The sequence below is a fragment of the Glycine max genome, chromosome 10, assembly GCF_000004515.6.
Source record: "Glycine max cultivar Williams 82 chromosome 10, Glycine_max_v4.0, whole genome shotgun sequence".
NCBI lineage: Eukaryota > Viridiplantae > Streptophyta > Magnoliopsida > Fabales > Fabaceae > Glycine > Glycine max.
In genome coordinates, this window is record NC_038246.2 from 42985982 (window position 1) to 43009624 (window position 23643).

Here is a 23643-nt window from a genome sequence, read left to right on the forward strand (position 1 = left end):
TTTCTACTTTTTCTAAGTTGGTATGTAATAGATGCATTTCAGTACAGTTTTTCCTTTCCTCGGAAGATGTTGAAAACATATTAGGGAAGTGTTGAGTGTGAATTACTGACTTGACTGTTGAGCGAGCATTTTGTGCATGCAGATTTATTTATGTATTTGTCATCATTCATGAGATATGTAGTCCTGGCACTGGTTTTGTCAATGTTGACAAATACATAGATAAATAAACAACGCTAGATATTTCTTGTCCTGAAAATGACTGGCCTCTTGATATATGTCTCCTACTTTTATTTATTTATTTATGATTTCTTCTTCAAACATCCAACATGTCTGCTGTTGCTTTTTTTTTTAATTAGCCCTGTGGGTTGTTTTCTCTGAATGGCCTGGCATTCTCTAACTATAATACGTCTTCAATATGCAGGAACTTGATTGGAGTGGTATAATTGACAGTGATACTTTGCCATCATTGAACTTTCATTACGGGGAGTGTAGTAGCCATGCTGAGTATTCCAAAGTATTCATCAAGGATCAGGAGCCATTGGCAGACACTTTTGAAATTTCTTGTCCTGAAAATGTCTGGCCTCTTGATATGACTGGGCAACATGGCGTGGGTACAAATTCAGGGGAAGATGGAGACAGTGGTGAGCTGAGCAATATTGGCAATTTTGATCTTTCATCGAATAATATGAATCTGGATCTTTACTGGGATGCCAACGAGAATCTTCCGATGGATGATGATGGATTTTTGGAATACAATGATATTGCAATTGGGAATGGGGATAATCCTACCGAGGCTGATCTTTCTGCAAATGCCATGCTAGATGAGTATGCTGCACTCGCTGATGATGATATTTACAAGTATATATCTTTTGATTCTCCTCAGATTCAAGAGAGTGAAAACTTTATTCCCAACCAAGGATCACCTTTCACCCAGCAGGTTATGTTGGACTCTAAATTTAGTGTTATTTGCCTTGTAGATTTGTATTATAGCTGTATATTGAACATTTTGGGTCATTGACAGAATGTGGAGGGAGAAACCGCTGATAGAGCTGTGGTTAGTAATGAGGGTTCTTCAGTGCAGAATACACAGGAGGCAATGCTTGCATCAGGTAAGACTGCTGTTCACTTTACATCCTTGTTTCTCAAGGTATTCTTTTGATGTGTGTACTGCTGTGTGCAATGTAGCTTGTAAACTAGTATGCTATTCGTTCTGACTTTTATATTGTTCTCAATTATTTTTAACCAATGTGGGGGAATTTTTTCTTTATTTGGCAGGAAGTACAAATCCACTTGTTAAGCAGGCATATGGATGGTTAGCCAGCATACCTGCTGCGCCTGCACATGCTATGGAGTTTCCTGCTAAGGAGATTGCTCTTGGACTTCATCCTGTGGCTCAATCTTCCCATCCAGCTCATATAACTACTACAGGTATGATCAGCATAACAGACATTACTTTTAGAGACAATGCAATGGATTGGACTATGGGCAAAAATGGAGGGTTTAGCACTGTCATATCCACTGGGTTTTCGCAATCCGATGTTAATTCGGCTGCTTTGATGCCTGTTTCTGGCAAGACTGCATTTGTGCTGTCACATGGCTGGATTTTCCTGACTGGTTTCTCAGTTCTTATTCTTTCACTGAGTTGCAAGATCGGAAGCATCATGTATACTGGTAAATGACTACCTGTGGTTGGCGGCTACTAGAGAATAAGCAGCAGTCAGTTAAGTATAATTTAGTGTTTGGTGGTACTCATTGAATGACTAGGATCCCGTGACTTTGTAGATTTTTTATATGGTACCTTGGTCAAACTGATCTATACATTCTTCATCGTAACTTATACAACATTTTTAGAGTGCCTACAGATAGAGTAATAGTAATACTGTCTTCGATAAGATTCGTAATATATATTATTAGCTCATACTTTCAATAGTAATACTAGATGCAAGGTTCTGACTGATAGAGGCTGTCCATTATTTATTACTTATTAGGTTCCATATGTAATTTGATTCACTTGGTAAGAACAAATCATCGGGTTTTTGTCTTGAATGTATAGTCTTAGTTGGAGTGGCTTCTCTCGTTAACAGTTTTTGTTCTAATTGTGTTTATATCTTTTCTTGTTAGACATTAGTGGATGGGGGGGGGGGGGGGGGGGGGTTTTCCCTTTTTTAAGGGGGGGGAAAAATTTGAAAACCCCCTTTAAAAGGCCTAATTTTAAAAAAAAAACCTTGTTTCCAAAAAACCCACCCCCCCCCAAACCTTAAAGGGTATTTAAAATTTGGGTTTGGTGGGGCCAAGGGGTTATTAAGGGGATAAAACCTTGAATTTGCCCCCTTTTTGGAAAAAAGGTTTTTTTTTTTTATGGGGCTTAAAAAAAGGGGGGCTTTTCCAAAATTGGGAAAAAAAAAGGTAGGGGAATGCGGCCCGGCTCCCCCCTATTGGGACCCGGAATTTCTCTTACATTTCGAGAAATTTTTTTTTGGAAAGGAAAATTTCCCCGAGCGACCGTGAGAACCCCAAATAATAAACTCCGGAAATGAATAAAAAATTCCCGAAAAAAAATTTGTTTATGAGCGCGGAGGAAGCTGTTGAAATTCATTAAGTGATGTAAAGTATTTGACCGTGAATGAATCCATGATGATGGAAGCTTTATTCTATTTTATTTTAGAATTACTTGGGTTTGATTAGTTGCATAAAAGTCTTAAATTCATATAGTTAATCATAGGAAATTTTTTAAAAGATGGGCATGACCGCAAGATTCGTAGATTGAAAATTTTGAAGGATTTTGCTGCAAGTGAAATGCTTTCAAAACGGAGAAATTTTGATTTTTGATTTTATATTATTTTAGGTGAAATATAATGTTTAATTAGTGGGCTTTTAGTGGGGAAAAGCTTTTGTTTTTGTCCAACTTATAGGAAATGTGTGCGGGAAATATTTAGATTCTTTTGAAACAATAGATTTAGAAATTTTATGTAGGGAAAAAGTGATGAAAACTTTATTATAATATTAAAATTTAAAAGCAAAAGTCTAAAGTCTATAGGGATTTTGTTTATTAAAATGATTATTTTTTTATCAGTTTTTATTAGAATTATATTTGGCTCGACTTACATGGGAAAATTATAAGATAATGTATAAGTTGATTTTTTTAAAAAATTAACTATTTTATATTATATTATATTATTTTCCTATAAATATTACATATCGGCGCCGGTTCGGGGCATCATGATAATAAGTCCTTATAAAGTAGTAAAGGTAATGTTTTTGACTTAAATTAAAGTTTTTAATTACTATCTTTTACAGAAATTCCACATGTCAGTTTTTTTTATGGTTATTTTTACGTTGAATTCAACACAACTTAATTTTATAAAATTAAATTTAAAAAATTGGAAATTTTTAATTTAGAAAATAGAAAATATTATATAAAAGGAGGGAGTTGAATTATGTGAGCAATAAAAAATATTTGGCTTCAATTTTTGAAATAGGAAATAATAATAAAAAATATTTTGGTGTAAAAACGTAATTTCTGTTTTGCGTACATTTAATAAAAAAGTTGAGGGTTTTAAGAGAAAAAACCTTAGCAATGAATAAATTTAAACAAAATGCTGATAATAGTTATCACTTAAGAGAAAACAATAAACGACAATTTAATAAGCAGGACTCATTTTTTACTCTAATTTTATTTTTGTAGCCATTGTATTTTGTTATTTTATTTTAAATTTTTTACCTAATTATTTAATTCTTCTTAGTTCTAATTTTCAACTTTCTTTATTATTGTCAACAAAAATTGATCCATTATCAAGAATCCAACTCAGGTGAGTTCAATCTCTTTTACCAATATGAAATCTTGTTGGTAGATAATATATAAGTAAATTTATTAACACTCATTGAACCCCTTAAAATCTGTCATGATCTTGATAAGTCACAAAATTCAACACACCTAAATTTTTCTTTATCTTGAAAAGAAAAAAAAAAACTCCCTTTAACATTTTTTAAAATTGATCAATTGTATTGAACTGTAGATAGAAACAAAATCCAAATTATAAGATTTTAGTCCCTGTTGGAAAAATATACAAAGTTCAAATAAAACAACATAATAATTTGAGAAAACATTCAGTGTTTCTATTTTCTCATTAATCATTATAATATATTATTTTATTTTTAAGAAGTTATATTAAAATCATAAAAATAGAAACAATACTTTTATAATTATTAATGAATACAGAATATTTTCTTATCAACGAATTTGTGCTGTGCATATGCTCCTAAATTTCTTCCTCCCATTTTGCTCATGCAGAAGTTCAACAACATCCATTGTTTTTTTGCCTATTTTGCTTACTATGTCGTGTTTGTTCCATGCTTTGACCTCCCTTTTTTTTGTCAGGTGAAGCTTGGAAGTGGAAGCTGGAACACAACCTATACTTTCCTTAATTTATTAACTTTATGCTATTATCAAAAAATTAAGTTGTAAGGAGAATAACCATACGTATAAATTTGTGTTGGAAATGTTCATATGTATAAATTACTCATTTGGTATTTATATTTGTACAATATTTATATTTCAGTCCTTATGTTTAGGAATTATTCCTTTCATTTTCTACACAAGCAAAGTCTTTATATTTTAGTTGCTGTCGTTGAATACAATTTCACACCATTATAAGTGTTCTAACAGGACATTTACATGTTTATACTTTACGTTTTAGTCCTTGTACTTGTCCTATTTTTACGTTTTGGTTCTTATGCCTGTCTAATCTTTATGTTTCAGTCCCTACATTTAAAAACTACTCATATTAGTCCGTATACAAGCAAAATCTTTATGTTGTATTTTAACTATTACACTATTTTTTATTTAATAAAATATTTAATCTTTTGAAAAAAATAATAAGAGTTTAAAATTAATAAAAAAAATTAATATATAATCATGCAAATATATTTTCGCCAACCAATAAAAATGCATAATATTGATATAAATGTCATTTTTACTTAATTTCCTGATCATCAATTTATCATCTATTCAACGACTAATTTCATCAATATTTTTAGTTGAATAAGTTAACAAATTTAAGTTTTTAAATAACTATTTTTTTTCAACTTTTTTAAGCAACTTATTAACAAATATAACCTATATTTAAATATTATTAACTAATATTTTAATTATTGTTTCACCATTATGATTATGAAATTTGAAAATTCAAATTTCTTTTTCGTATGTTAAAAATTTATGCTATAAATATTTCTATAAAGCAAGGACAAAGAGCATTTACTAAGTCACCGCACTACTACAAGTAGTAGTATAACAAATTTAATGATTTTTTTAATACCATTGAAAATTCTTAATCACATTATTAAAGAGCTTAGTGATTTCAAAATCAAATGACTGATTTCATACTTTTATTATTTCTATTTTTTTTATTTTCGCATTCATATCCATTAACAGCCATTATTCTACATAAATTTGTGTGATCTTATTTCAATAATAGAATGCTAACAGTACCTTAAGACACTAGTTAAGGAATCAAAAGTGAGAAGTTTTTAGGAAAAAATACAACATTTACCAACGTACCCTACCGTGATTCTGAATAAAAACATTTTATTTATTGATTCCCTAACTAGTACCTTTAAGACACAAGTTGGCAGGACCTATTTCAATATCTGCTTTGGTATTCAGGAGATTTAGGCTTGTTACATTTCTCCAGGGAGCATGGTATCACCAGGTAGATCACAAACAGCAATTCCCTGACACCAGAGTATATATGTTTCAGATGATACAGTTAACATCATGAATATATCAAACAATTAACATTTTTGTCAAAAAAAAAAAACCCATAATGAATGATGTTTACCTCGCCTGTTAGGTGAGCCACACATCTCTTCTCGGCCAACAACTCAGCTTCCGTCTGCAAAATATGATGATGAATCATCAAAGCCTCAAAGGTTATCAAATCGAAATTCAAATCACGAATCATCAAGTTAATTTTTTAACCATGAATTGTATTTTGTATCAAATAATAAGATTAAGTGACAATGAAAAATAGCTTCAAATATATTGCATAGATGATATGTAGTGTTCAATGTAAACACCCTGTTAGAATTTTTTTTAACCATTTTAAAACTGGATTCGGCCCAAATAATTAAGTTTACTCCTAAACATGACCACCTAATTAGCTTCCAATTAATTAAAACTCTCATCTCACAAGGTATAAATAGCACCAGTGGTCTAGTGGTAGAATAATACTCTATCTCGGTATAGACCCGGGTTTGGTTCCGGCTTTTGTAAAATAAAAATTAAGTGGGGATAATTCAGTTGGAAGAGCGTCAGACAGACGGAAGATCTAAGGTTGTGTGTTCAATCCATGCTCACTGCATTTTTTAGCACTTTTTTTTAAAGTCTAGTAACTATGGGTTAGGCATACATGAATAAAAGTTAAACTACATTTATAATAGTAAAACTAACTTTTTAAGTATTTGCCAAATTTGAAGTTGTGGCATAAAATGTATGAAGTTTCATACCTTAGCTATTCGCTGCTGGAGGTAGTCATCAAATATGACATCCTTGACAAGTTCATAATCGCCATCACCCTAATGGATAAAACTTTCGTCACACATAGGACAATAGCAGTTATAGAAATTAAAAAGAATGAAGAACACAGTAAACAAACTTACCTTTGATCGGCATGGCATACTGAAAACAATACCTTCAGCTATTCCATAAGGATTTCCATCGCTATATACCTGGTATTGCAATTGCCAACTTTGTGATTGAAATAATAACTCAACAAATAAGAGAATAAAAAGACATGAAATGTATAAATGAAGGGTGGCCATGCTTAAATTTGCAAGAATTTTTTTTAATGGACCTTCAATTGAGCTTTGAAATGTCCAGATATATAAGAGAAAATTTCAATTTGACTACAACTCCAATATTGTTTTAGTATGCATGAAAAGGAGCGGAAATTGTATTGACTGTGTGACTTGTGTTTTTTAAATTTTTGTTTCTTATATGATACGGAAGACAACTTTTTCCCCATTTTGTGTCTGTTAGTTCAGTTAAATCGATTTGTTGTAAAACAAGGTGTAGTCTTGCTGAAAAACTCATCTAATTTTTTAACAAATACATGAGGTTACTCAACTAATATCAACTTACACCAGAAGAAAACCAATCACCCTCGGGAGTAGGAGTTACTAAAGATCTTATGGCATCAACAATTGACACAGAAGTTGATGCAGCTGATGATCTTCCCCATTTTTGAATAAGTGCACCACCTCTCTGCCAATCAAACAATTACTTGTCAGCTTTTAGCACAAGGAAACTACATATCTTTTACATCATGTATTTAGCTATGGACGCTAACTACAAATTTTACCTTTTGAACCTTTTCAGTGAACTCTTCCTCCAACCACTTCTGATCCTTAACCACCTCTTTGACTGGCAAACCATCAATTCTAGCATTTAAGAAGTCGGGGACCTATTAACAAGATAACAGGTAACACCAGATTAATATCATAAAAGAGAGTTAAAGAAATTCAGTTCATGCACATTATTCTGGTAATGATCCTTCAATGACCTGAGTAGTTGAGTGGTTGCCCCATATCGTCACATTTGACACTTTATCATAGAACACACCTGCCTTGAGGGCTAGCTGCGCATTTAATTGAGACAATGCAGAGAAGATAGTTGTTATTTTTTTTCCCTATTGTAGAACAATTTTAAAAAGTTAAGTTTATAAACTTCGTTACCTGACATTTTGCTCTGTTCTCATCTAAACGAGTTAAAGCATGAAAATTTTTGGCAGGAATGTTAGGAGCATTCTTCAAGCAAATTAATGCACTGCATTTAAATACACATGAACATTAGCATAAACAGGCACAACGTGCAATTTCAAGTTTACCCATAAAAAGCCAAGCTTACTTTGTATTGCAAGGGTTTCCCACTACTATAACTTTGACATTGCGGGATGCAACGGCATTTAATGCTCTTCCCTGTTGTACAAAAGGTATAATGTCAGTATAATTAACTACACTTTAGCGGAAAGCAATAAATATGATTTAAATCTGATTATCGTTTTACCTGCGCTGCATAAATCTGCCCATTTATGTCTAACAAGTCTGCTCGTTCCATTCCAGGTCCTCGAGGTTTTGCACCTATTAGCAAAGCCCATTCTGCATCTTGGAACACTTCATAAGGATCGATACCAATACTAACCTCCCTCAACAAAGGAAACAAAGAGTCCTCCAATTCCATTGCAACACCTGCATGTTCAATTATAACATTTAGAACAACAAACATCAGTACGTGTTATTTATACCTACATTACTCAACATTAAAGGTATATCTTGTTTTAGTTAAAAGCACAATAAGAAAAATACATAACCTACTCTGACCCAACAAATCATATTCATGTAAAGTTATACTCAAATTTCTATTGTTGATTGAATTCCCATCTCTCTCGCTCCGTAGCAGATTCTGTTAAGGCATTAGGTTTGTTTAGATGGGAAGAATCATTGGGGGACAGTAGAGTAAGAATTAGAAGTTTGATGGTAGCCTGGAAGATTTGAGGAAGAAAATTTTGTTGGTTCATCAAAGGTGCAGTTAAGACAAAAAATAAAGTGACAGATCATGGTTGCAAAGTCTCTTGTAACCAAAGCTGCCTCATTCTTTCAAGCAATAACATGTATCTATACAAATGGAGGAGGCTGGGTCATCTTTTCTTATCATACATGGAAGAATACGAATTATTCCCACTTTCAATCAAAAACAGATACCAAAATTTACCAAATGCAGGAAGCTTACCTTCAAGAGCTTGGATTGACCTTTCTGATCCCAATAATTTGAGAGCAATAGGTTGATCTGGGCCAAAAACTTCACCAGATGCAAGCTGGCACAATAAATCAACTCAGGTTTTAGAGTGAAAAGAAATTGCATGATCATTAAAGATTTAGGTCTCATAAAATAAATCTCAAAGCACATGCAAAATAAAATTATCTTCTTGATCACTCACCATACATTCAATTCAGCTTTCATGCTAAATTCAATTTCTATTTCATGTAACAACAAAGATACAAGAATGTGGTGATTCCAAGTTCCAATAAATCTTCAAATTATAAGCTCAAGTTTTGTATATAGTAGTAAGGTTCAAGTGATTTAGAGAAGAGATGACGGTATGAAGAGTAACATATAAGTAAATTCTAACTAAAAGTGATGCACATGTATGGTCAACAATACACAGTAGTGTTGATCCATGTATGTGGTTATCACAATAAATTTCTCAAATACAAAGGAAAAAAAATCAGTTGTGAAAAGGCTACACAACAACATAATCAGCAACTTCAAACAGATAAGAAATTTTAAGATATGCAACTATTTCCCTTTCAATGACTACAAAAATCCTAATCTGAGAGTGCTGGTACAACAACAACAACAACAAAGCCTTAGTCCACCAGGGGAAGTCTGGTAAATGAATCACAAGATCCCATTCTACTCGGTTAAAAACCAAAATTTCAATCTGAGGGTACTGATATAATAAAAAGTAATTGGAAATAGATAAATTAAGAGATAGATAAGTTGAATTTCTAATGTGCTTCACTGACACAATTCTTATTTAAATCCAAAATGCATTCACCTTGAAAAGTAGATGATTTGCAATCATTCCAGCAGCACCTGAGACTGCAATGTTAATTAATTTCTTCCAGGATCTTGTCTCTTCTTCCTGCAAAAACATTGGCCAAATATTTCAATGAGGCAAATAGCATAGACTGACAAATTTAACTGTCTGATAACATCTAAGAGCCACTAAATTCACATGCACACATGTTTATCCTCTCCCCTCTTTCAAATATCTCATAAGAAATAACATCAATACATGATTACTTTAATGCCCTCAAATTCAATTAATTGTTCATGTTGTGTATCTTTTTTTATTGAAATTATATTGAGTATAAAAATGGAAAATTGGAAAGAGAAAAAGATTTACAGAATTAAAAGATAATGCACACTGCACAGCAAATTAAAAATATCAAGAATAGCCCTGCAATTATCATAAATGCCACTATCGCTACAGCATGGAAGTATTGCTATTCCAGTCAAATCACATCATGCTATCAAAGACATTAACTCAGACTAATTGATATATACTTTATGGTTTCATTAAGTAGAAAAGTGTTGAATTTTTTTTTTTAAAAAAAAAAGAACACCAAATGAAACAAATGCTATAGTTCTGAGATGGAGACCCTTTGTATCTAGAGGAACTAATAGGACAGAGGTAGCTGTATGAATTGCTATTGCATGGTGGTCAGTTTGATGGGTAAAACTCCAAATTGTTTCCGATTTGTGTCCCTAAATGGTTCAGACAACAACCAATAAAAGATAATCATTACAAGTTCCTTATAGATTCCCCCAGCATTAGTGATCTCAAATTACATATGAAGATTGAAGACCAACTGTCAAACACAATTTTGGCATGGAAGACAACTAATAATATTACTATTACTGATACTTTTTGGCTATCTACTGATGTTTAAACAGAAGGTATACACCTACACCAAACTTAACAAAAGGTAAGGAATCATGACAAGTGCAGTTAAAGGCAAAGATACACTATGTATATAGCCTAATTACATACTGCAAAGAAAATTGTGCATCAACATGCAATTTTTTACTAACATCAGTACTGCCACATCAAACAAATTTCTGCTACAAATACCCAACAAACCTCTCAGAAAACCCCAGGAATCAATCAATAGTGGGGAACTCACTCACTCACTCACAGAATCATGGACAAAACAAAACCCACAATTTGAATTCAAGTCTCAAGACAAGCTAAAACAACAGAAAGTCATGGATGAAATACACAAGAGAGGGAAAAGGATACTCACAGCCCTCAAATCATAGGTAAGGCAGAAGACACCATAGCACTCAGGCTTACTCTTGGGATCCGAGGTTTTCACAGCTGGCACCTGCACTTCACTGAGAAGCAAAACAAAAGGGATGGAAATTCAATCAGACCCAATAAGCTGAAAACCGAACATGCATTCTGAAAACAATAAAGTTACTAACTTTGGGGCAACAGAACAACAAATCCTAGCTTGTTGAGTTCTATGAAGTGGCGCAATAGTGCAGTGGCGATGTCTAGGAAGAGTCCTCGATAGAAAAGGGAGCTGAGATGAGTGAAGATGAGTTTTTGAGCAAGTGGGGTTGAACTGTGTCACGGCCATGGCAGCACAACACAGAAAGCTTCAAGTAAAGAAGTAAAAAAAAAAAGGCACTTTTTTCTGCTTCTGGAAGAGTATGAAGAACTTTCTAAAGGGTATGTATGTGTGTATGAGACGATGATGAAGAAAGATAACGTTTGGTTCAATCAGAGGTTGCAAAGTGTAAGGGAGATAACCAGAAAATTGTTGAAGGTAAAAATGGAGGGCAAGGGAACAAGAGGATCATTTGAACATAGTATAAGGCCATGGACATGACACATGTCGTCAACTTTGGCCTATCGTCAATTCTTCATCTCCTTACTTGGGAAATTATTGGATTGGATACATGTTGTGTACAAATACTTTATGTAATAGATTAATTAAATGTGATAATCTAAGTTTTAGTATTAGATAAGGTCTCTTATACTAGGTGCATATTGTGTATGTGAATTAAATATAGTATATTTAAGTACCGAATTTTGGTGGTACCCGTATGCATAATGTCACGTGAAGGATATATGCCCTTTGTGCAATTATTAGGGATTGGAACAGTAGCATTATGATCTGCTGTGTAATTAAAAAATAAAAATTATAGGAATTCGAAAAGATTACCTAGATTATAACTTTTTAGATGAGTAAGAGTGGTAAAAGTTATTTTTTTATTTAATGATTAAAAAAATCAATATTAGTTATTTTAACTGCTACTGTTGATGTTAATTTATAATCACTTATTACTTTTTCATAATAAAATATATCATTACGATGTCTAGATAAAGATAGACTGGTGAACGGGTAAAAAAACCGGATATTGCTAAGCATGGTCGGATAGGACAAGAATGTTTTATGTCACTACACTTTTGTCTACTAAAATATCATGTATGCGTGGAGAGGGGGATATAGTCATATAGGTATATTAATTCAGCAAACAATTTGATATATTATTGACTAAAAATATGAAATATATATATATATATATATATATATATATATATATATATATATATCATAAAAAATGTATTTTAATAAAAATAAATAAATATTTAGCATAGTAACAACAAGGAGAAAATATAATATTATGAAAATACAACGGACTTATGAATGGCCCTTATTATCAAAACACTTAAGAGAGAACAGGAACTAACTTCCTCTTCTCTTTATACACGAGTTTCTATATTTTGTTTAATATAACAAGATTTAGTGATTATGAAAAAATAAATAATAAAATAAGAGGATTTATTTTGAGACAAATATCTAAAACTTTAAAATATTTATAAGCTAATTATTGTAATGTTAAATTATTAGGTAACAAATAGCAATACAGTTTATTAAAAGGATAATATTGTGTGGCAATACCAACTGTGACACCAAATTTAAAGTGGATGGCAAATTTCTTTGTTTTCTATTTGAATAGATATGACCTTTGATTGTCATGAGGGATAAGGTCAACGTTTTAAGAAATCAGGTAATTAAATTAAGAATTTGTAAACCCAGCTCTTCAATGGAGGAGCAAGGTGAGATATTTTTAATTGGCTCATTGGAAGTTGGTTTAAGATTTTTTTTTATTTGAATATGAATGAAGAAATTGTCATTATATTTTGCATTTGACTAGTTAGAAACAGATACGATTAATGCGACTAAATGCAAATTTCTTATTTTGATAATAATAAGGATAAGTGCATTATAGAAAAGTTATTTAATTTAATTTAATTTAATTTCATTCATAATTTCTAATAGATAAGTAGTAAAGATTGATATTTAGAAAATTTTGATTTTTTTAATCAATTTTTAATAAATATGTCAATATTTTTTTTATTTTTAATAAGTTAATTCGTCAATCTACTAGACAAACGACCCATTTTTTTAATGTGGACCAATCCACCCCAAATTATCCAGTTTTTCCACCACTACACCACCTTCCAACACATGTGATTTGGGCGCTTACGTATATTAGTAAGCCCAAAATGTATCGTATCCTTATTTTTTTTATTTTGAATATTTATATTTTTTTTTAAAATTAAATGTTTTTTATTACCTTTTATTAGTGTTGTGATATACATCTAGTTATATTATGTTAACAATCATCATGAAGTGTAATATAACATGGGATATATATATTATAGTGATATAAAAAATAAAATTTATGAGGATTAACTAAAACTATAAAATTAAAACCAAACCTAACTATATTATTACGTATTAAAAACATATTTTATCATATAAAATATAATATAATCAATAATCCAGTAAAAAAATAATATAATCAATAATATTAATTGATTATCTAATATATAAATTCTTTGAATCCAGTGTTGCCCCTTCCTATCCTGAATTCTTAATACACAGAGTCACGCACTTGTTCCTAAGATTCTAATATTACTTAAAATGAAAAATTACTAATTGAGAATTTCCAAATTTATCAAATCTTTTAATTAAGCACAGCAACGCTACGTTTCAAACATTCACGGAAAAAAACACGCTACATTTCAAATCAACTAGATTTTAATATCCGTGTATTGTACCTGCTTATTTAAATATGTAAAAATATGATAAGAAATATTTTTTCATTAATTTATAATTTTCTATAAACGATTTATTATAAATACTATTTTTAAGATAACATGTATATTTTCATTTTATACAAAATAAAATTTTAAAAACAATAATAAAAAATGAGTATAATTTTCTAATGCATATTTTAATATATAAAATAATTAATATTATACAAAGAAAAAATATATTTATTTTTATGTTTCTATAAATATTATATTAATATCATTAAATAGTATATTAATATTTGTGGTGAAATTTATTTAATTTGTGCATATATTCTCTCAAAAAAAATGTATGCATATAGATGTGGACTAGTGTAAAAGAATGGGCTAAATTATTTTTTTTATCTTCTAATTTATTTTTTAGAATTAATTTCATTCTCTAATTTTTTAGGGTTTAATTTGATTTTTTAGATTTTAAAATTGATTCAATTTGATTCTATCATTTAAATTATATCAACAATATTATTAAAAAATCATATTATGTGGAGAATTTAAAACATCACTAAATAATTTTAAATAGTTACAAGCTTAGGTTTTGTCACACAGTCAATTTAATTTAAACAACATAATTAAATTGAATTAGAAAAAATAGAAAATCAAATTAAATTTTTTTGTTAAACTAAATGGAATCTAAACAATAAATTAAAGAAGAAGAAGAAAACTAATTTAACCAAAGTATGGATAGTGGAGAAAGTAGGGTTCTGTTCCTAATTGCAATGTGATAAAATGGGGCAGCACCGGCCACTGGTGGGTACAAGGTGTGTAATGTAAGTGTAACCCCTCTCCTCTTAATTCTCACTCGCAGTTTCCGTCATTTATTTATATATATGTTACTAAGTGGAGATATCTAGGGGCAGGACCTAATTTCATTTCCTCTTTTCAGTTTTCACAATAATTCTTGTATTGCTTCTCAGTTCTCTCTCTCTTCTTTCAAATTGTGAATGAAGGGGACTTGAAGAATTTTAAGAGGAAAGAGTGGTGGTCCTAGAGAAATTGATCGTAACGTACCATGGTGGCAGGGTTGTGCCCATGTCATTGTATGTGCATATTTAAGTCACTTCTGCTTTGTCTATATTAGAATATGTGTTTTTTCCTTCTGATTTAATTGTACCCATTTGAATCACATACACCATGTTGGATAGTATGTTCAGTCTTCATCCATCTCACACGTAAAAAGAGTGAAATTACTATCAAAGGTTATAATGTTAGAATTTTCCCCATAAATCTCGTGGTTATAATTAATGGTAATATTTTTTTTTAAAAAAAACGGATTAATTTTATATACATTTGATAATACTTAAACTCATTAATAAATGTGATGAATTGTTTATAAGTTTTGAATACTTAAATTTGACATGTGTGAGAAAAAATAAGTCTAACCACTAGGTTGATAATAAGATATATATAGAGTTATTAAATAATATCATTAAATCTCATTTGTAATCAATTATCAAGTTTATAATTTAATATTATCTCTATTTTTATTTATAAGAAATAAGTTATAGTATACATAGATTATAACTTATTTTTTATAAAAAGAAAGAGGTAGTATATGTTTGAAAACAATATATCAACTTATCAAGTTTATAATTGATATTTTCTATAAAAAAAAGTGTATAATTTATATATTTGTAATAAATTATTTACATAAATAATTATTACATGAAGAAAAAATATAATAAAATTTACTATTATGTATTTGTTCACCAAAAAATTGTAATGGAAATAATAATAAACATTATTTTATCTCAAAATAATAAAAAATCATAATATATTAAATATATTTTTAGTTCTCACCATTGGAACTCACACAAAGAGATTAAAAAAATAACATGTTTAAATATTAAAATAGATAATTTTTAAGTATAAAATTAAAATAGATAATTTTTAAGTATAATTTTTATGTAGATAATTCAATAATAACGTCCGTCATATTGAGAATATTGAAAGTAGTGACTAGTGAGTAGGGAATGTTTATTTAGAAATGCCAGGTTTTGCCCTTCAAATGGTTTCGTGTATACTCCAGCACTCGCAACAAAAGACCCTGACTTTCTTCAAATCCTTCTTATAGTTGGAGTCCACATTTACAAGAATGTCTAATTTCAATTTGAAATCTATAAATAACAAAGTCTCATTGTCTCATTTAAACTTTAGATGTTTCCAATGCATTACTATCTATTTTAATTAGATGACCATAAAAGCTAAATGACATATAGGACAGACAATCCATCTCATCATTTCATATATACACATAAAAGAATGTAAGTGTAAACCATTAAGGAGACAACATCAGCATCTTTTCATATATTCTATTATTGAGGGAAAGAATATTCACTTTTGATTATTTCTCTTGTCCTCTGCACAGAGCTACAAGCATATACCGTTTAGCTACTTAATTAATACCAATGACTAGTCATGTTTCACTTCACTCCCTTGGCCGGCAACATAATATTCAAAAAATAAAACATCCAATTTTCTTATTAAATTTGTCCTTGCTAGCTACAACTGACATAGTTAACAATGTTTATCGTTGTACTTGACGAAGATAAGCCTTGTTGTATATATGATATGTTGATTATAGTTCACACACATTTTGCCTCAGTCTCCCAGCATTAGCTACTACATTGACAAGTCTATCAAATTTGCAGAAAATGTCAGGTGAGGAAATCTTGTCATCCAATGAAGAAAAATATAATAGATCTCAACCTCCATTTGGTAGCAGGAGTGGCTACAATTCAAGAACAGGCATTTATCACTCTCTAATTAAGCTTGGCATCAAGCATGAAATCCCAACAAGGCCTGATCTTAACACTGCCAATTTTGTGCTGTCACAGTTTCCACAAGCACACCTTGCTGAGGCAAGAATTGCATTCATTGATGCGAGAACTAATCTGAGTGTTAGCTATGGTGAGCTAAGACGGTCTATTTACTCCCTTGCATCAGCTTTGTTCCATGGACTTGAGGTTAGGAAAGGTGATGTGGTATTTGTATTGTCACCAAACTCAACCCTGTACTCAACCATATGCCTAGCTGTGTTATCAGTTGGAGCAGTTCTGACCACTGCCAACCCCATCAACACCGCAACGGAAATCGCGAAACAAGTGCACGATTCGAGTGCTAAACTAGCCATCTCAGCACCTGAGGAGCTACACAAGTTGGTCCCAACTGGGGTTCCTACCATTCTCACTTCTCATTGTTCTGATGGCAACATGTTATCAGTTGAAGAGTTAATAAAAGGCTGTTGTACTTCACCAGAGTTGCCTCAAGTTCCCGTGGCACAATCAGACACTGCTGCTATACTTTACTCTTCAGGAACCACAGGGGTAAGCAAAGGTGTGGTTCTGACACATGCAAATCTCATTTCCATAATGAGACTACTCTTGTGGTCTGCAGATGTAAGTGGATCCCAAGATGATGTTTTCTTGGCCTTCATTCCAATGTTTCACATCTATGGACTTGTGTTCTTTGGATTAGGATTGTTGTGTGTTGGTGTTACAACAATTTTGATGCAGAAATATGACTTCCAAGCTATGCTTGATGCCATCCAGAAGCACAAGGTGAATAACTTACCAGCAGTGCCACCAGTGATCCTTGCACTAGTAAAACATGCAAGGAAAGCTACGTGTGACTTATCCAGCCTAAGAAGGGTGGGGTCAGGTGCTGCACCTTTGAGCAAGGAAGTGGCACTAGAGTTTAGAAGGATGTTTCCATGGATTGAACTGAGGCAAGGTTATGGCCTAACAGAAAGTAGTGGTGGAGCAACATTTTTTGCCTCAGATAAAGATGCTAAAGCTCATCCAGATTCATGTGGGAAGTTGATTCCAACTTTTTGTGCAAAAGTTGTAGATATTGAAAAGGGGAAGCCTTTGCCTCCTCACAAAGAGGGAGAATTATGGTTCAAAAGTCCTACCATTATGAAAGGATATCTAGGAAATTTGGAGGCAACAAGTGCAGCAATTGATTCAGAAGGTTGGTTGAGGACTGGTGATCTTGGTTACATTGATGAGAATGGATTTGTTTATATAGTCGAACGAATAAAGGAGCTAATCAAGCACAATGGTTATCAGGTACTCAAAGTCATAACAGTTCAGTTTTCAATTGGAATATCAGTAAACTGCTCTAGTTATATATATATCAAGGTTTCAAATTACTTGTGTCAGGTGGCTCCTGCAGAATTGGAATCTGTGCTGCTAAGTCACCCCCTTATAGTTGACGCAGCAGTTATACCGTGCGTTACCCTATCACATTTTCACTTTCATTATTTCTATGACTTTCTCATGTCGTAACAAAGATATGTTTGCAGGGTTGAAGATGAAGAAACTGGACAGATACCAATGGCATATGTGGTGAGAGCAGCTGGTTCTGAACTCTCAGAAAACCAAGTCATTCAATTTGTTGCAGGCCAGGTAGCTCTCTTTCCTATGCTCATTTTAACTATTTTTTTATTTTACTTAAAGTAAAATGGAGAATTTTCAGGTGGCTCCATATAAGAAAGTGAGAAAGGTGAGTTTCATTGACACTATTCCAAAGTCAGCTGCTGGCAAGATATTGCGGAAGGATCTTGTTTCTCAAAGCAAATATCAACTTGTCTCCAAGTTATGACTAACATGTATAAATGGTGGTATTAGTATTCCATAATGTTTTACTTGATTCTAAGATATCAAATAGTTAGTCTTAGATTTACTTAAGCAGGCTAAGGGTCTCAATTTTCCAGTGGATATTTAATGTTTGTAAAACTAGTAAAATCGGATTGGGCAAAATGAAGAGAAGAACACAGTGAAATCAGAACTCAACTTGGAGACTAAATACTTCTTTAATAAAAGAATATTTTGCCCTCGTCATTTTTATCTTATTGTGAGTTTGTGAATTCTGTATTGTTCTGTTGCCTTTTGAGGCTTTGGTGGCCTGTGGCACTACCATTTGCATTCTAGTTATGGATAAATATGAAGTTTGTATATATTGTGCAGAGACTTTCATTATACAAAGATTCATTCCTAGCTAAATATTTTTAGACACACAACCTCAGTGGAAAATCGATATTGATGTGGGAAAACCAATTGATTCACCTTGGCTGTCGGGTTCTCCACTTTTTAGAACTGACCAACTAACATTGCGTAAAACAATTTAATTATATGATAAATCAAGCTTTTGGTTTTACATTTTTAATAACAAGTTTGCAGTTCGATATGATTTTGTTCCGATGTATAATGTATCAGTGTATGGATTAAAGTTTATAAACATAAATTTCAAGCAACAATATGTTATACACTCAAGTTTGATAAAGACAAAATGAGTTTACTATAAGTTTAAATATCTTTTAAGTTTTTGTAATTTAGCGTTTTGGTTTTTTCTTTTTGTTTTTGTAAAATTATTTTTTTGTTTTTAATCCTTCTAAATTATTATGTTTGTTTTATTTTTAGTCTTTAAAGTCATTTAGATAATACTTTGAACAATAAAAAAAATGTTATCTAAAACATTATAAGAATGAAAAATAAAACAAACATAATTTGCAAGAATTAAAAAAAATATTTACAAGAAAAAAAACAAAAAAATACTAAATTAGAATGACTTAAAAATATATTTGGTTGGATAATATTACTCAAGTAGTTTTTCAGTTTTACTTGATGTTGCTCTCGTATAAATACAACGGAAAAAGTTAGGAACCCAAGCGACTATCCAAACATAATGGTTTTATTAGTTGGAATGGAACTTCCTCCCTACAAATCATCTAGTTGGACCACGGTTATGTACTGAGTTTGACCAAGATCCAATCTATCATCAAAAGCACATTGATCTCAGGTTGAATTTCATTCTAGATCTGATTGAAGATAAATTATTTACTGCAAAGTAGCCACTAAAACCAATATATGTTGTTGACTAAGCTTTTTGTCCACTAAGAACTAAGAAGTTCATGCATAGCTTGGACTTGTTGAATGTTCTCATACTTTAAGACATTTCAGGGTGATTTGGCACGAGAGTATTCAAGTCAAGGTGGAGAATTGCTAAAATGTCTTGAATTTTATGTTAATGGGCTGACTAAAATCATGTACGACCTGACAAGACATTTTAGAGCTCTCATTTAGAATGAAATTGGTGCCTTGTAATTGAAGTCAGCTATGGGGTTACAAAACAGGGAAAGATGAAGGGGTTGATTCATTATATAAAAACGTAAGACTCTCTGTATATGTTCTTTGTGTGAAAAACATTAGAATCTCTTGACTATTCATGGATGTAGGTCACATTTGCTTCTAACCACATAAATTATGTGTTTCCTCTTTCTCTACACTTAATCTTTGTTTGCGCCATAACACTTCTTATAGTTAGAGTCGAAGATGTCTAATTTTAACTTGAAATCTACAAGAACAAAGTGTAATTGTCTCATTTAGATTTTAGATATTTCCGATGCCATTATCTATGTTTGGTTGAACTATAACCATGCCAATCAAAATCTAAATGGTTTATACATGTAGGACAGGCACTGTTGTCATCATTCCTTTTAGGTAGCATATATATATAATTTTGAGGAAGACAACATCTGCATCCTTCAAATATTCTATTCTTGAGGAAAAGAGTATTCATTTTTCAATTATTTCTCTTGTCCTCTGCACAGAGCTTCAAGTATATATTGTTTAGCTACTTAATTAATACCTATGACTAGCAATGTTTCACTTCACTCTCTTGGCCGGCAACATAAAATTCAGAAAATAAAAATCTAATTTCTAACTAACAGTGTCTGTTCTTGTACTTGACGATAAGCCTTGTATATATGTTGATTATGGTTACTCATTTTGCCTCAGCCTCGTGACAGAACATTAGCTTAGCATTGACTACTTGGCAAATCTATCGAATTTGCAGAAAATAATGTCAAGAAAGGAAGAACGGTCATCCAGAAAAGATGAATATAACAAATCTCTGCCTCCATTTGATACCAGGAGTGGATACGATTCAAGAACAGGCATTTACCACTCGCTAGTTAAGCTTGGCACAAAGCATGAAATCCCAACAAAGCCTGACCTTGGCACTGCCAATTTTGTGCTGTCACAGTTTCCACAAGCACACCTTGCTGAGGCAAGAATTGCATTCATTGATTCAGGTACTAATCGGAGTGTAAGCTATGGCGAGCTAAGACGGTCTATTTACTCCCTTGCATCAGCTTTGTTCAATCGACTTAAGGTTAGGAAAGGTGATGTGGTATTTGTATTGTCACCAAACTCAACCTTGTACTCAACCATATGCCTAGCTGTGTTATCAGTTGGAGCAGTTGTGACCACTGCCAACCCCATCAACACTGAATCAGAAATTGCCAAGCAAGTGCATGATTCAGGTGCAAAACTAGCCATCTCAACACTAGAGGATCTACACAAATTGGTCCCAACTGGGATTCCTACAATTCTCACTTCTCGTCCTTTTGACGGCAACATGTTATCAATTGAAGAGTTAATAGAAGACTGTTATGGTTCACCACAGTTGCCACAAGTTCCTGTGGCACAATCAGACACTGCTGCTATACTTTACTCTTCGGGGACCACAGGGAGAAGCAAAGGTGTACTTCTGACACATGCAAATATCATTTCCATAATGAGACTACTCTTCTGGCAAGTTGATGTCAGTGGATCCCAAGATGATGTTTTCTTTGCCTTCATTCCGATGTTTCATATCTATGGAATGATTTTCTTTGGATTAGGATTGCTGTGTATCGGTATTACAACAGTTTTGATGCAGAAATATGACTTCCAAGCTATGCTTGTTGCAATCCAGAAGTACAAGGTGAATAACTTACCAGCAGTGCCACCAGTGATCCTCGCACTAGTAAAACATTCAAGCAAAGTTAAGTGTGACTTGTCCAGCCTAAAAAGGGTGGGATCAGGTGCTGCACCTTTGAGCAAGGAAGTGGCACAAGAGTTTAGAAGGATGTTTCCTTCGGTTGAACTAAGGCAAGGTTATGGCCTAACAGAAAGTAGTGGTGGAGCAGCATTTTTTGCCTCTGATAAAGATGCTAAAGCTCATCCAGATTCATGTGGGAAGTTGATTCCAACTTTTTGTGCAAAAGTGATAGACATTGAAACGGGGAAGCCTTTGCCTCCTCGCAAAGAAGGAGAGTTATGGTTCAAAAGTCCTACAATTATGAAAGAATATCTAGGAAATATGGAAGAAACAAGTGCAACAATTGATTCAGAAGGTTGGTTGAGGACTGGTGATCTTGGTTACATTGATGAGAATGGATTTGTTTATATAGTCGAACGAATAAAGGAGCTAATCAAGCACAATGGGTATCAGGTACTCAAAGCCATAAAAGTTTTAGTTTTCAACTAGAATATCACTATCAGTAGAATGCTATAGTTATCAAGGTAACTTATTGCTTGTCTCAGGTGGCTCCTGCAGAATTGGAATCCGTGCTGCTAAGTCACCCCCTTATAGTTGATGCAGCAGTTATACCGTGTGTTATCCTCTCACATTTTCACTCTCATTTTTCATTATCTGTGTGAATTTCCCATGTGAAAACAATATGTTGCAGGGTTGAAGATGAAGAAACTGGACAGATACCAATGGCATATGTGGTGATAGCAGCAGGTTCTGAACTCTCAGAAGACCAAGTCATTCAATTTGTTGCAGGCGAGGTCATTATCTTTCCTATGGTCATTTTAATTTGTTTTTTCTTTCACTTATAGTTTCCCTGGAATCTTAAGTTGGGAATCCTGGGAATTTTTTTTGCCAAGTTTCCCACGAAAATATTCTCATGGGAAAGGTGTGAATATAAGTTTCCCAAGTTTAGTCAACCAAACAAATTTAGGCATTCTTAGGAATCATGATTCCCAGAAATGGTGATTCTAAAAAATTTCCCTTATACCAAACGCTCCCTTTATTGGAAATTTTCAGGTAGCTCCATATAAGAAAGTGAGAAGGGTGAGTTTTATTGACACTATTCCAAAGTCAGCTGCTGGCAAGATATTACGCAAGGATCTTGTTTCTCAAAGCAGGCATCAACTTGTCTCCAAGTTATGAATAATTGGTAGTATTCTAGTAAGATATCAAATCGTTAGTCTTACATGTACTTATGCAGTCTGAAGGTCTCAATTTTCTAGACATCTAATGTGTGTAAAATTAGTTTAAACGGATCTGGTAAAAAGAAGAGAAGAATCGACTCACCAGACACAGTGAAATCAGAATTCAACTGGGTGATACTTCTTTTATAAAGAGTATTTGCCCTTTGTTGTTTTGATCTCGTGAGTGAATTCTATATTATTTTGTCACCTTTTGAGTTATTTTTTTATAAACACAACAATATCAAAAATTTATAATACTCACACACACCTACTCAACCAACTGACTTAGATCCTTTGGTTTCCTTTTAAGCCTTTGATTGCCTGTAGCACCCCCATTTGTATTAAATGGATCAATTTTAAGATTGTATGTGTCGTGGCTAATTTAGCTTCTGTAGCTATAGTTGCATAGATTTTCGGTTTATACAAAGACCCACTCCTATCTGAATAATTTGACACATAACCTCCGTGGAAACCAACTGGAGTTATCTACTCAGTGGAAAAAATCAGTTAATTCACTTTGGTTTTTCAGGTTTTCCCTCTTGAGATCTGACTAACTAACAGTTTTTAATTTTAATTATATAATAAATCAGGTTTTTGGTTTATATTTGAGAAGAAAAAAAACTATAATACACGATCATTTTAATTACAAATTAAACTATCATATATGATTAATTTAATAATTTTTATAATAATTATCTTAAAAAATCATACTAACGTTGATTTAATTTTTTACTAGATGATAGTATAAAAGTTTTATCATTTGGAATTTTATCTGTTGGAATTGTGTCCGTACAAATCATTTTATAATGAATCAAATTTTATAAAAAAAAATGTCTGTATGAGGAATGCATTTAAGGCTAAATCCT

At 32.2% G+C, this 23643-nt stretch overlaps 4 protein-coding genes across 5 annotated transcripts; 3 read left to right on the forward strand and 1 right to left on the reverse strand.

Annotated features, from left to right (window-relative positions):
- The first annotated feature begins 324 nt into the window (after nt 1-324).
- LOC100786171 (NAC domain-containing protein 78) lies at nt 325-1892 on the forward strand. The gene is made up of 3 exons (XM_003557052.5): nt 325-937; nt 1022-1109; nt 1276-1892. The coding sequence occupies exons 1-3, from the start codon at nt 416-418 to the stop codon at nt 1677-1679; spliced, it is 1014 nt and encodes a 337-aa protein (XP_003557100.3). The 5' UTR covers nt 325-415; the 3' UTR covers nt 1680-1892.
- Nucleotides 1893-5355: 3463 nt separating this feature from the next.
- On the reverse strand, nt 5356-11513 carry LOC100782567 (malate dehydrogenase [NADP], chloroplastic). Its single transcript, XM_003536239.5, has 14 exons — nt 11048-11513; nt 10867-10957; nt 9615-9701; nt 8786-8870; nt 8063-8244; nt 7904-7974; nt 7732-7822; nt 7560-7634; nt 7359-7460; nt 7139-7261; nt 6658-6726; nt 6505-6573; nt 5838-5891; nt 5356-5730 (listed from the first exon to the last, which is right to left on the reverse strand). The coding sequence occupies exons 1-14, from the start codon at nt 11203-11205 to the stop codon at nt 5677-5679; spliced, it is 1311 nt and encodes a 436-aa protein (XP_003536287.1). The 5' UTR covers nt 11206-11513; the 3' UTR covers nt 5356-5676.
- A 2948-nt stretch (nt 11514-14461) lies between these two features.
- Nucleotides 14462-18699, forward strand: LOC100783104 (4-coumarate--CoA ligase-like 5). 2 transcript variants are annotated; one of them, XM_041005834.1, is made up of 6 exons: nt 14462-14500; nt 14681-14770; nt 16382-17800; nt 17894-17961; nt 18037-18139; nt 18210-18699. In XM_041005834.1, exons 3-6 carry the CDS (start codon nt 16385-16387, stop codon nt 18333-18335), a joined length of 1713 nt encoding a protein of 570 aa, XP_040861768.1. In that variant the 5' UTR covers nt 14462-14500; nt 14681-14770; nt 16382-16384; the 3' UTR covers nt 18336-18699. The 2 variants fall into 2 exon arrangements, with proteins under 2 accessions (XP_040861768.1, XP_003536288.1); XM_003536240.5 differs by lacking the exons at nt 14462-14500; nt 14681-14770 and having other exon boundaries at nt 16160-17800.
- A 1895-nt stretch (nt 18700-20594) lies between these two features.
- LOC100775413 (4-coumarate--CoA ligase-like 5) lies at nt 20595-22893 on the forward strand. The gene is made up of 4 exons (XM_041006222.1): nt 20595-22010; nt 22103-22170; nt 22249-22351; nt 22611-22893. Exons 1-4 carry the CDS (start codon nt 20595-20597, stop codon nt 22734-22736), a joined length of 1713 nt encoding a protein of 570 aa, XP_040862156.1. The 3' UTR covers nt 22737-22893.
- The last annotated feature ends 750 nt before the right edge of the window (nt 22894-23643 follow it).

What these genes read in the sequence shown, in the direction of transcription:
- LOC100782567 (XM_003536239.5), bottom strand. Translation starts at nt 11,205, where the DNA reads ATGGCCGTGACACAGTTCAACCCCACTTGCTCAAAAACTCATCTTCAC. An exon ending in TGTTGTTCTGTTGCCCCAAA is followed by an intron (nt 10,958 to 11,047) that starts GTTAGTAACTTT and finishes TTTGCTTCTCAG; the next exon opens with TGAAGTGCAGGTGCCAGCTG. An exon ending in TCCAGCAGCGAATAGCTAAG is followed by an intron (nt 5,892 to 6,504) that starts GTATGAAACTTC and finishes CATATTTTGCAG; the next exon opens with ACGGAAGCTGAGTTGTTGGC.
- LOC100783104 (XM_041005834.1), top strand. Translation starts at nt 16,385, where the DNA reads ATGTCAGGTGAGGAAATCTTGTCATCCAATGAAGAAAAATATAATAGA. An exon ending in TCAAGCACAATGGTTATCAG is followed by an intron (nt 17,801 to 17,893) that starts GTACTCAAAGTC and finishes TACTTGTGTCAG; the next exon opens with GTGGCTCCTGCAGAATTGGA. An exon ending in TTCAATTTGTTGCAGGCCAG is followed by an intron (nt 18,140 to 18,209) that starts GTAGCTCTCTTT and finishes GAGAATTTTCAG; the next exon opens with GTGGCTCCATATAAGAAAGT.
- LOC100786171 (XM_003557052.5), top strand. Translation starts at nt 416, where the DNA reads ATGCAGGAACTTGATTGGAGTGGTATAATTGACAGTGATACTTTGCCA. An exon ending in GATCACCTTTCACCCAGCAG is followed by an intron (nt 938 to 1,021) that starts GTTATGTTGGAC and finishes GGTCATTGACAG; the next exon opens with AATGTGGAGGGAGAAACCGC. An exon ending in GGAGGCAATGCTTGCATCAG is followed by an intron (nt 1,110 to 1,275) that starts GTAAGACTGCTG and finishes TTTATTTGGCAG; the next exon opens with GAAGTACAAATCCACTTGTT.
- LOC100775413 (XM_041006222.1), top strand. Translation starts at nt 20,595, where the DNA reads ATGTCAAGAAAGGAAGAACGGTCATCCAGAAAAGATGAATATAACAAA. An exon ending in TCAAGCACAATGGGTATCAG is followed by an intron (nt 22,011 to 22,102) that starts GTACTCAAAGCC and finishes TGCTTGTCTCAG; the next exon opens with GTGGCTCCTGCAGAATTGGA. An exon ending in GTTGATGCAGCAGTTATACC is followed by an intron (nt 22,171 to 22,248) that starts GTGTGTTATCCT and finishes AATATGTTGCAG; the next exon opens with GGTTGAAGATGAAGAAACTG.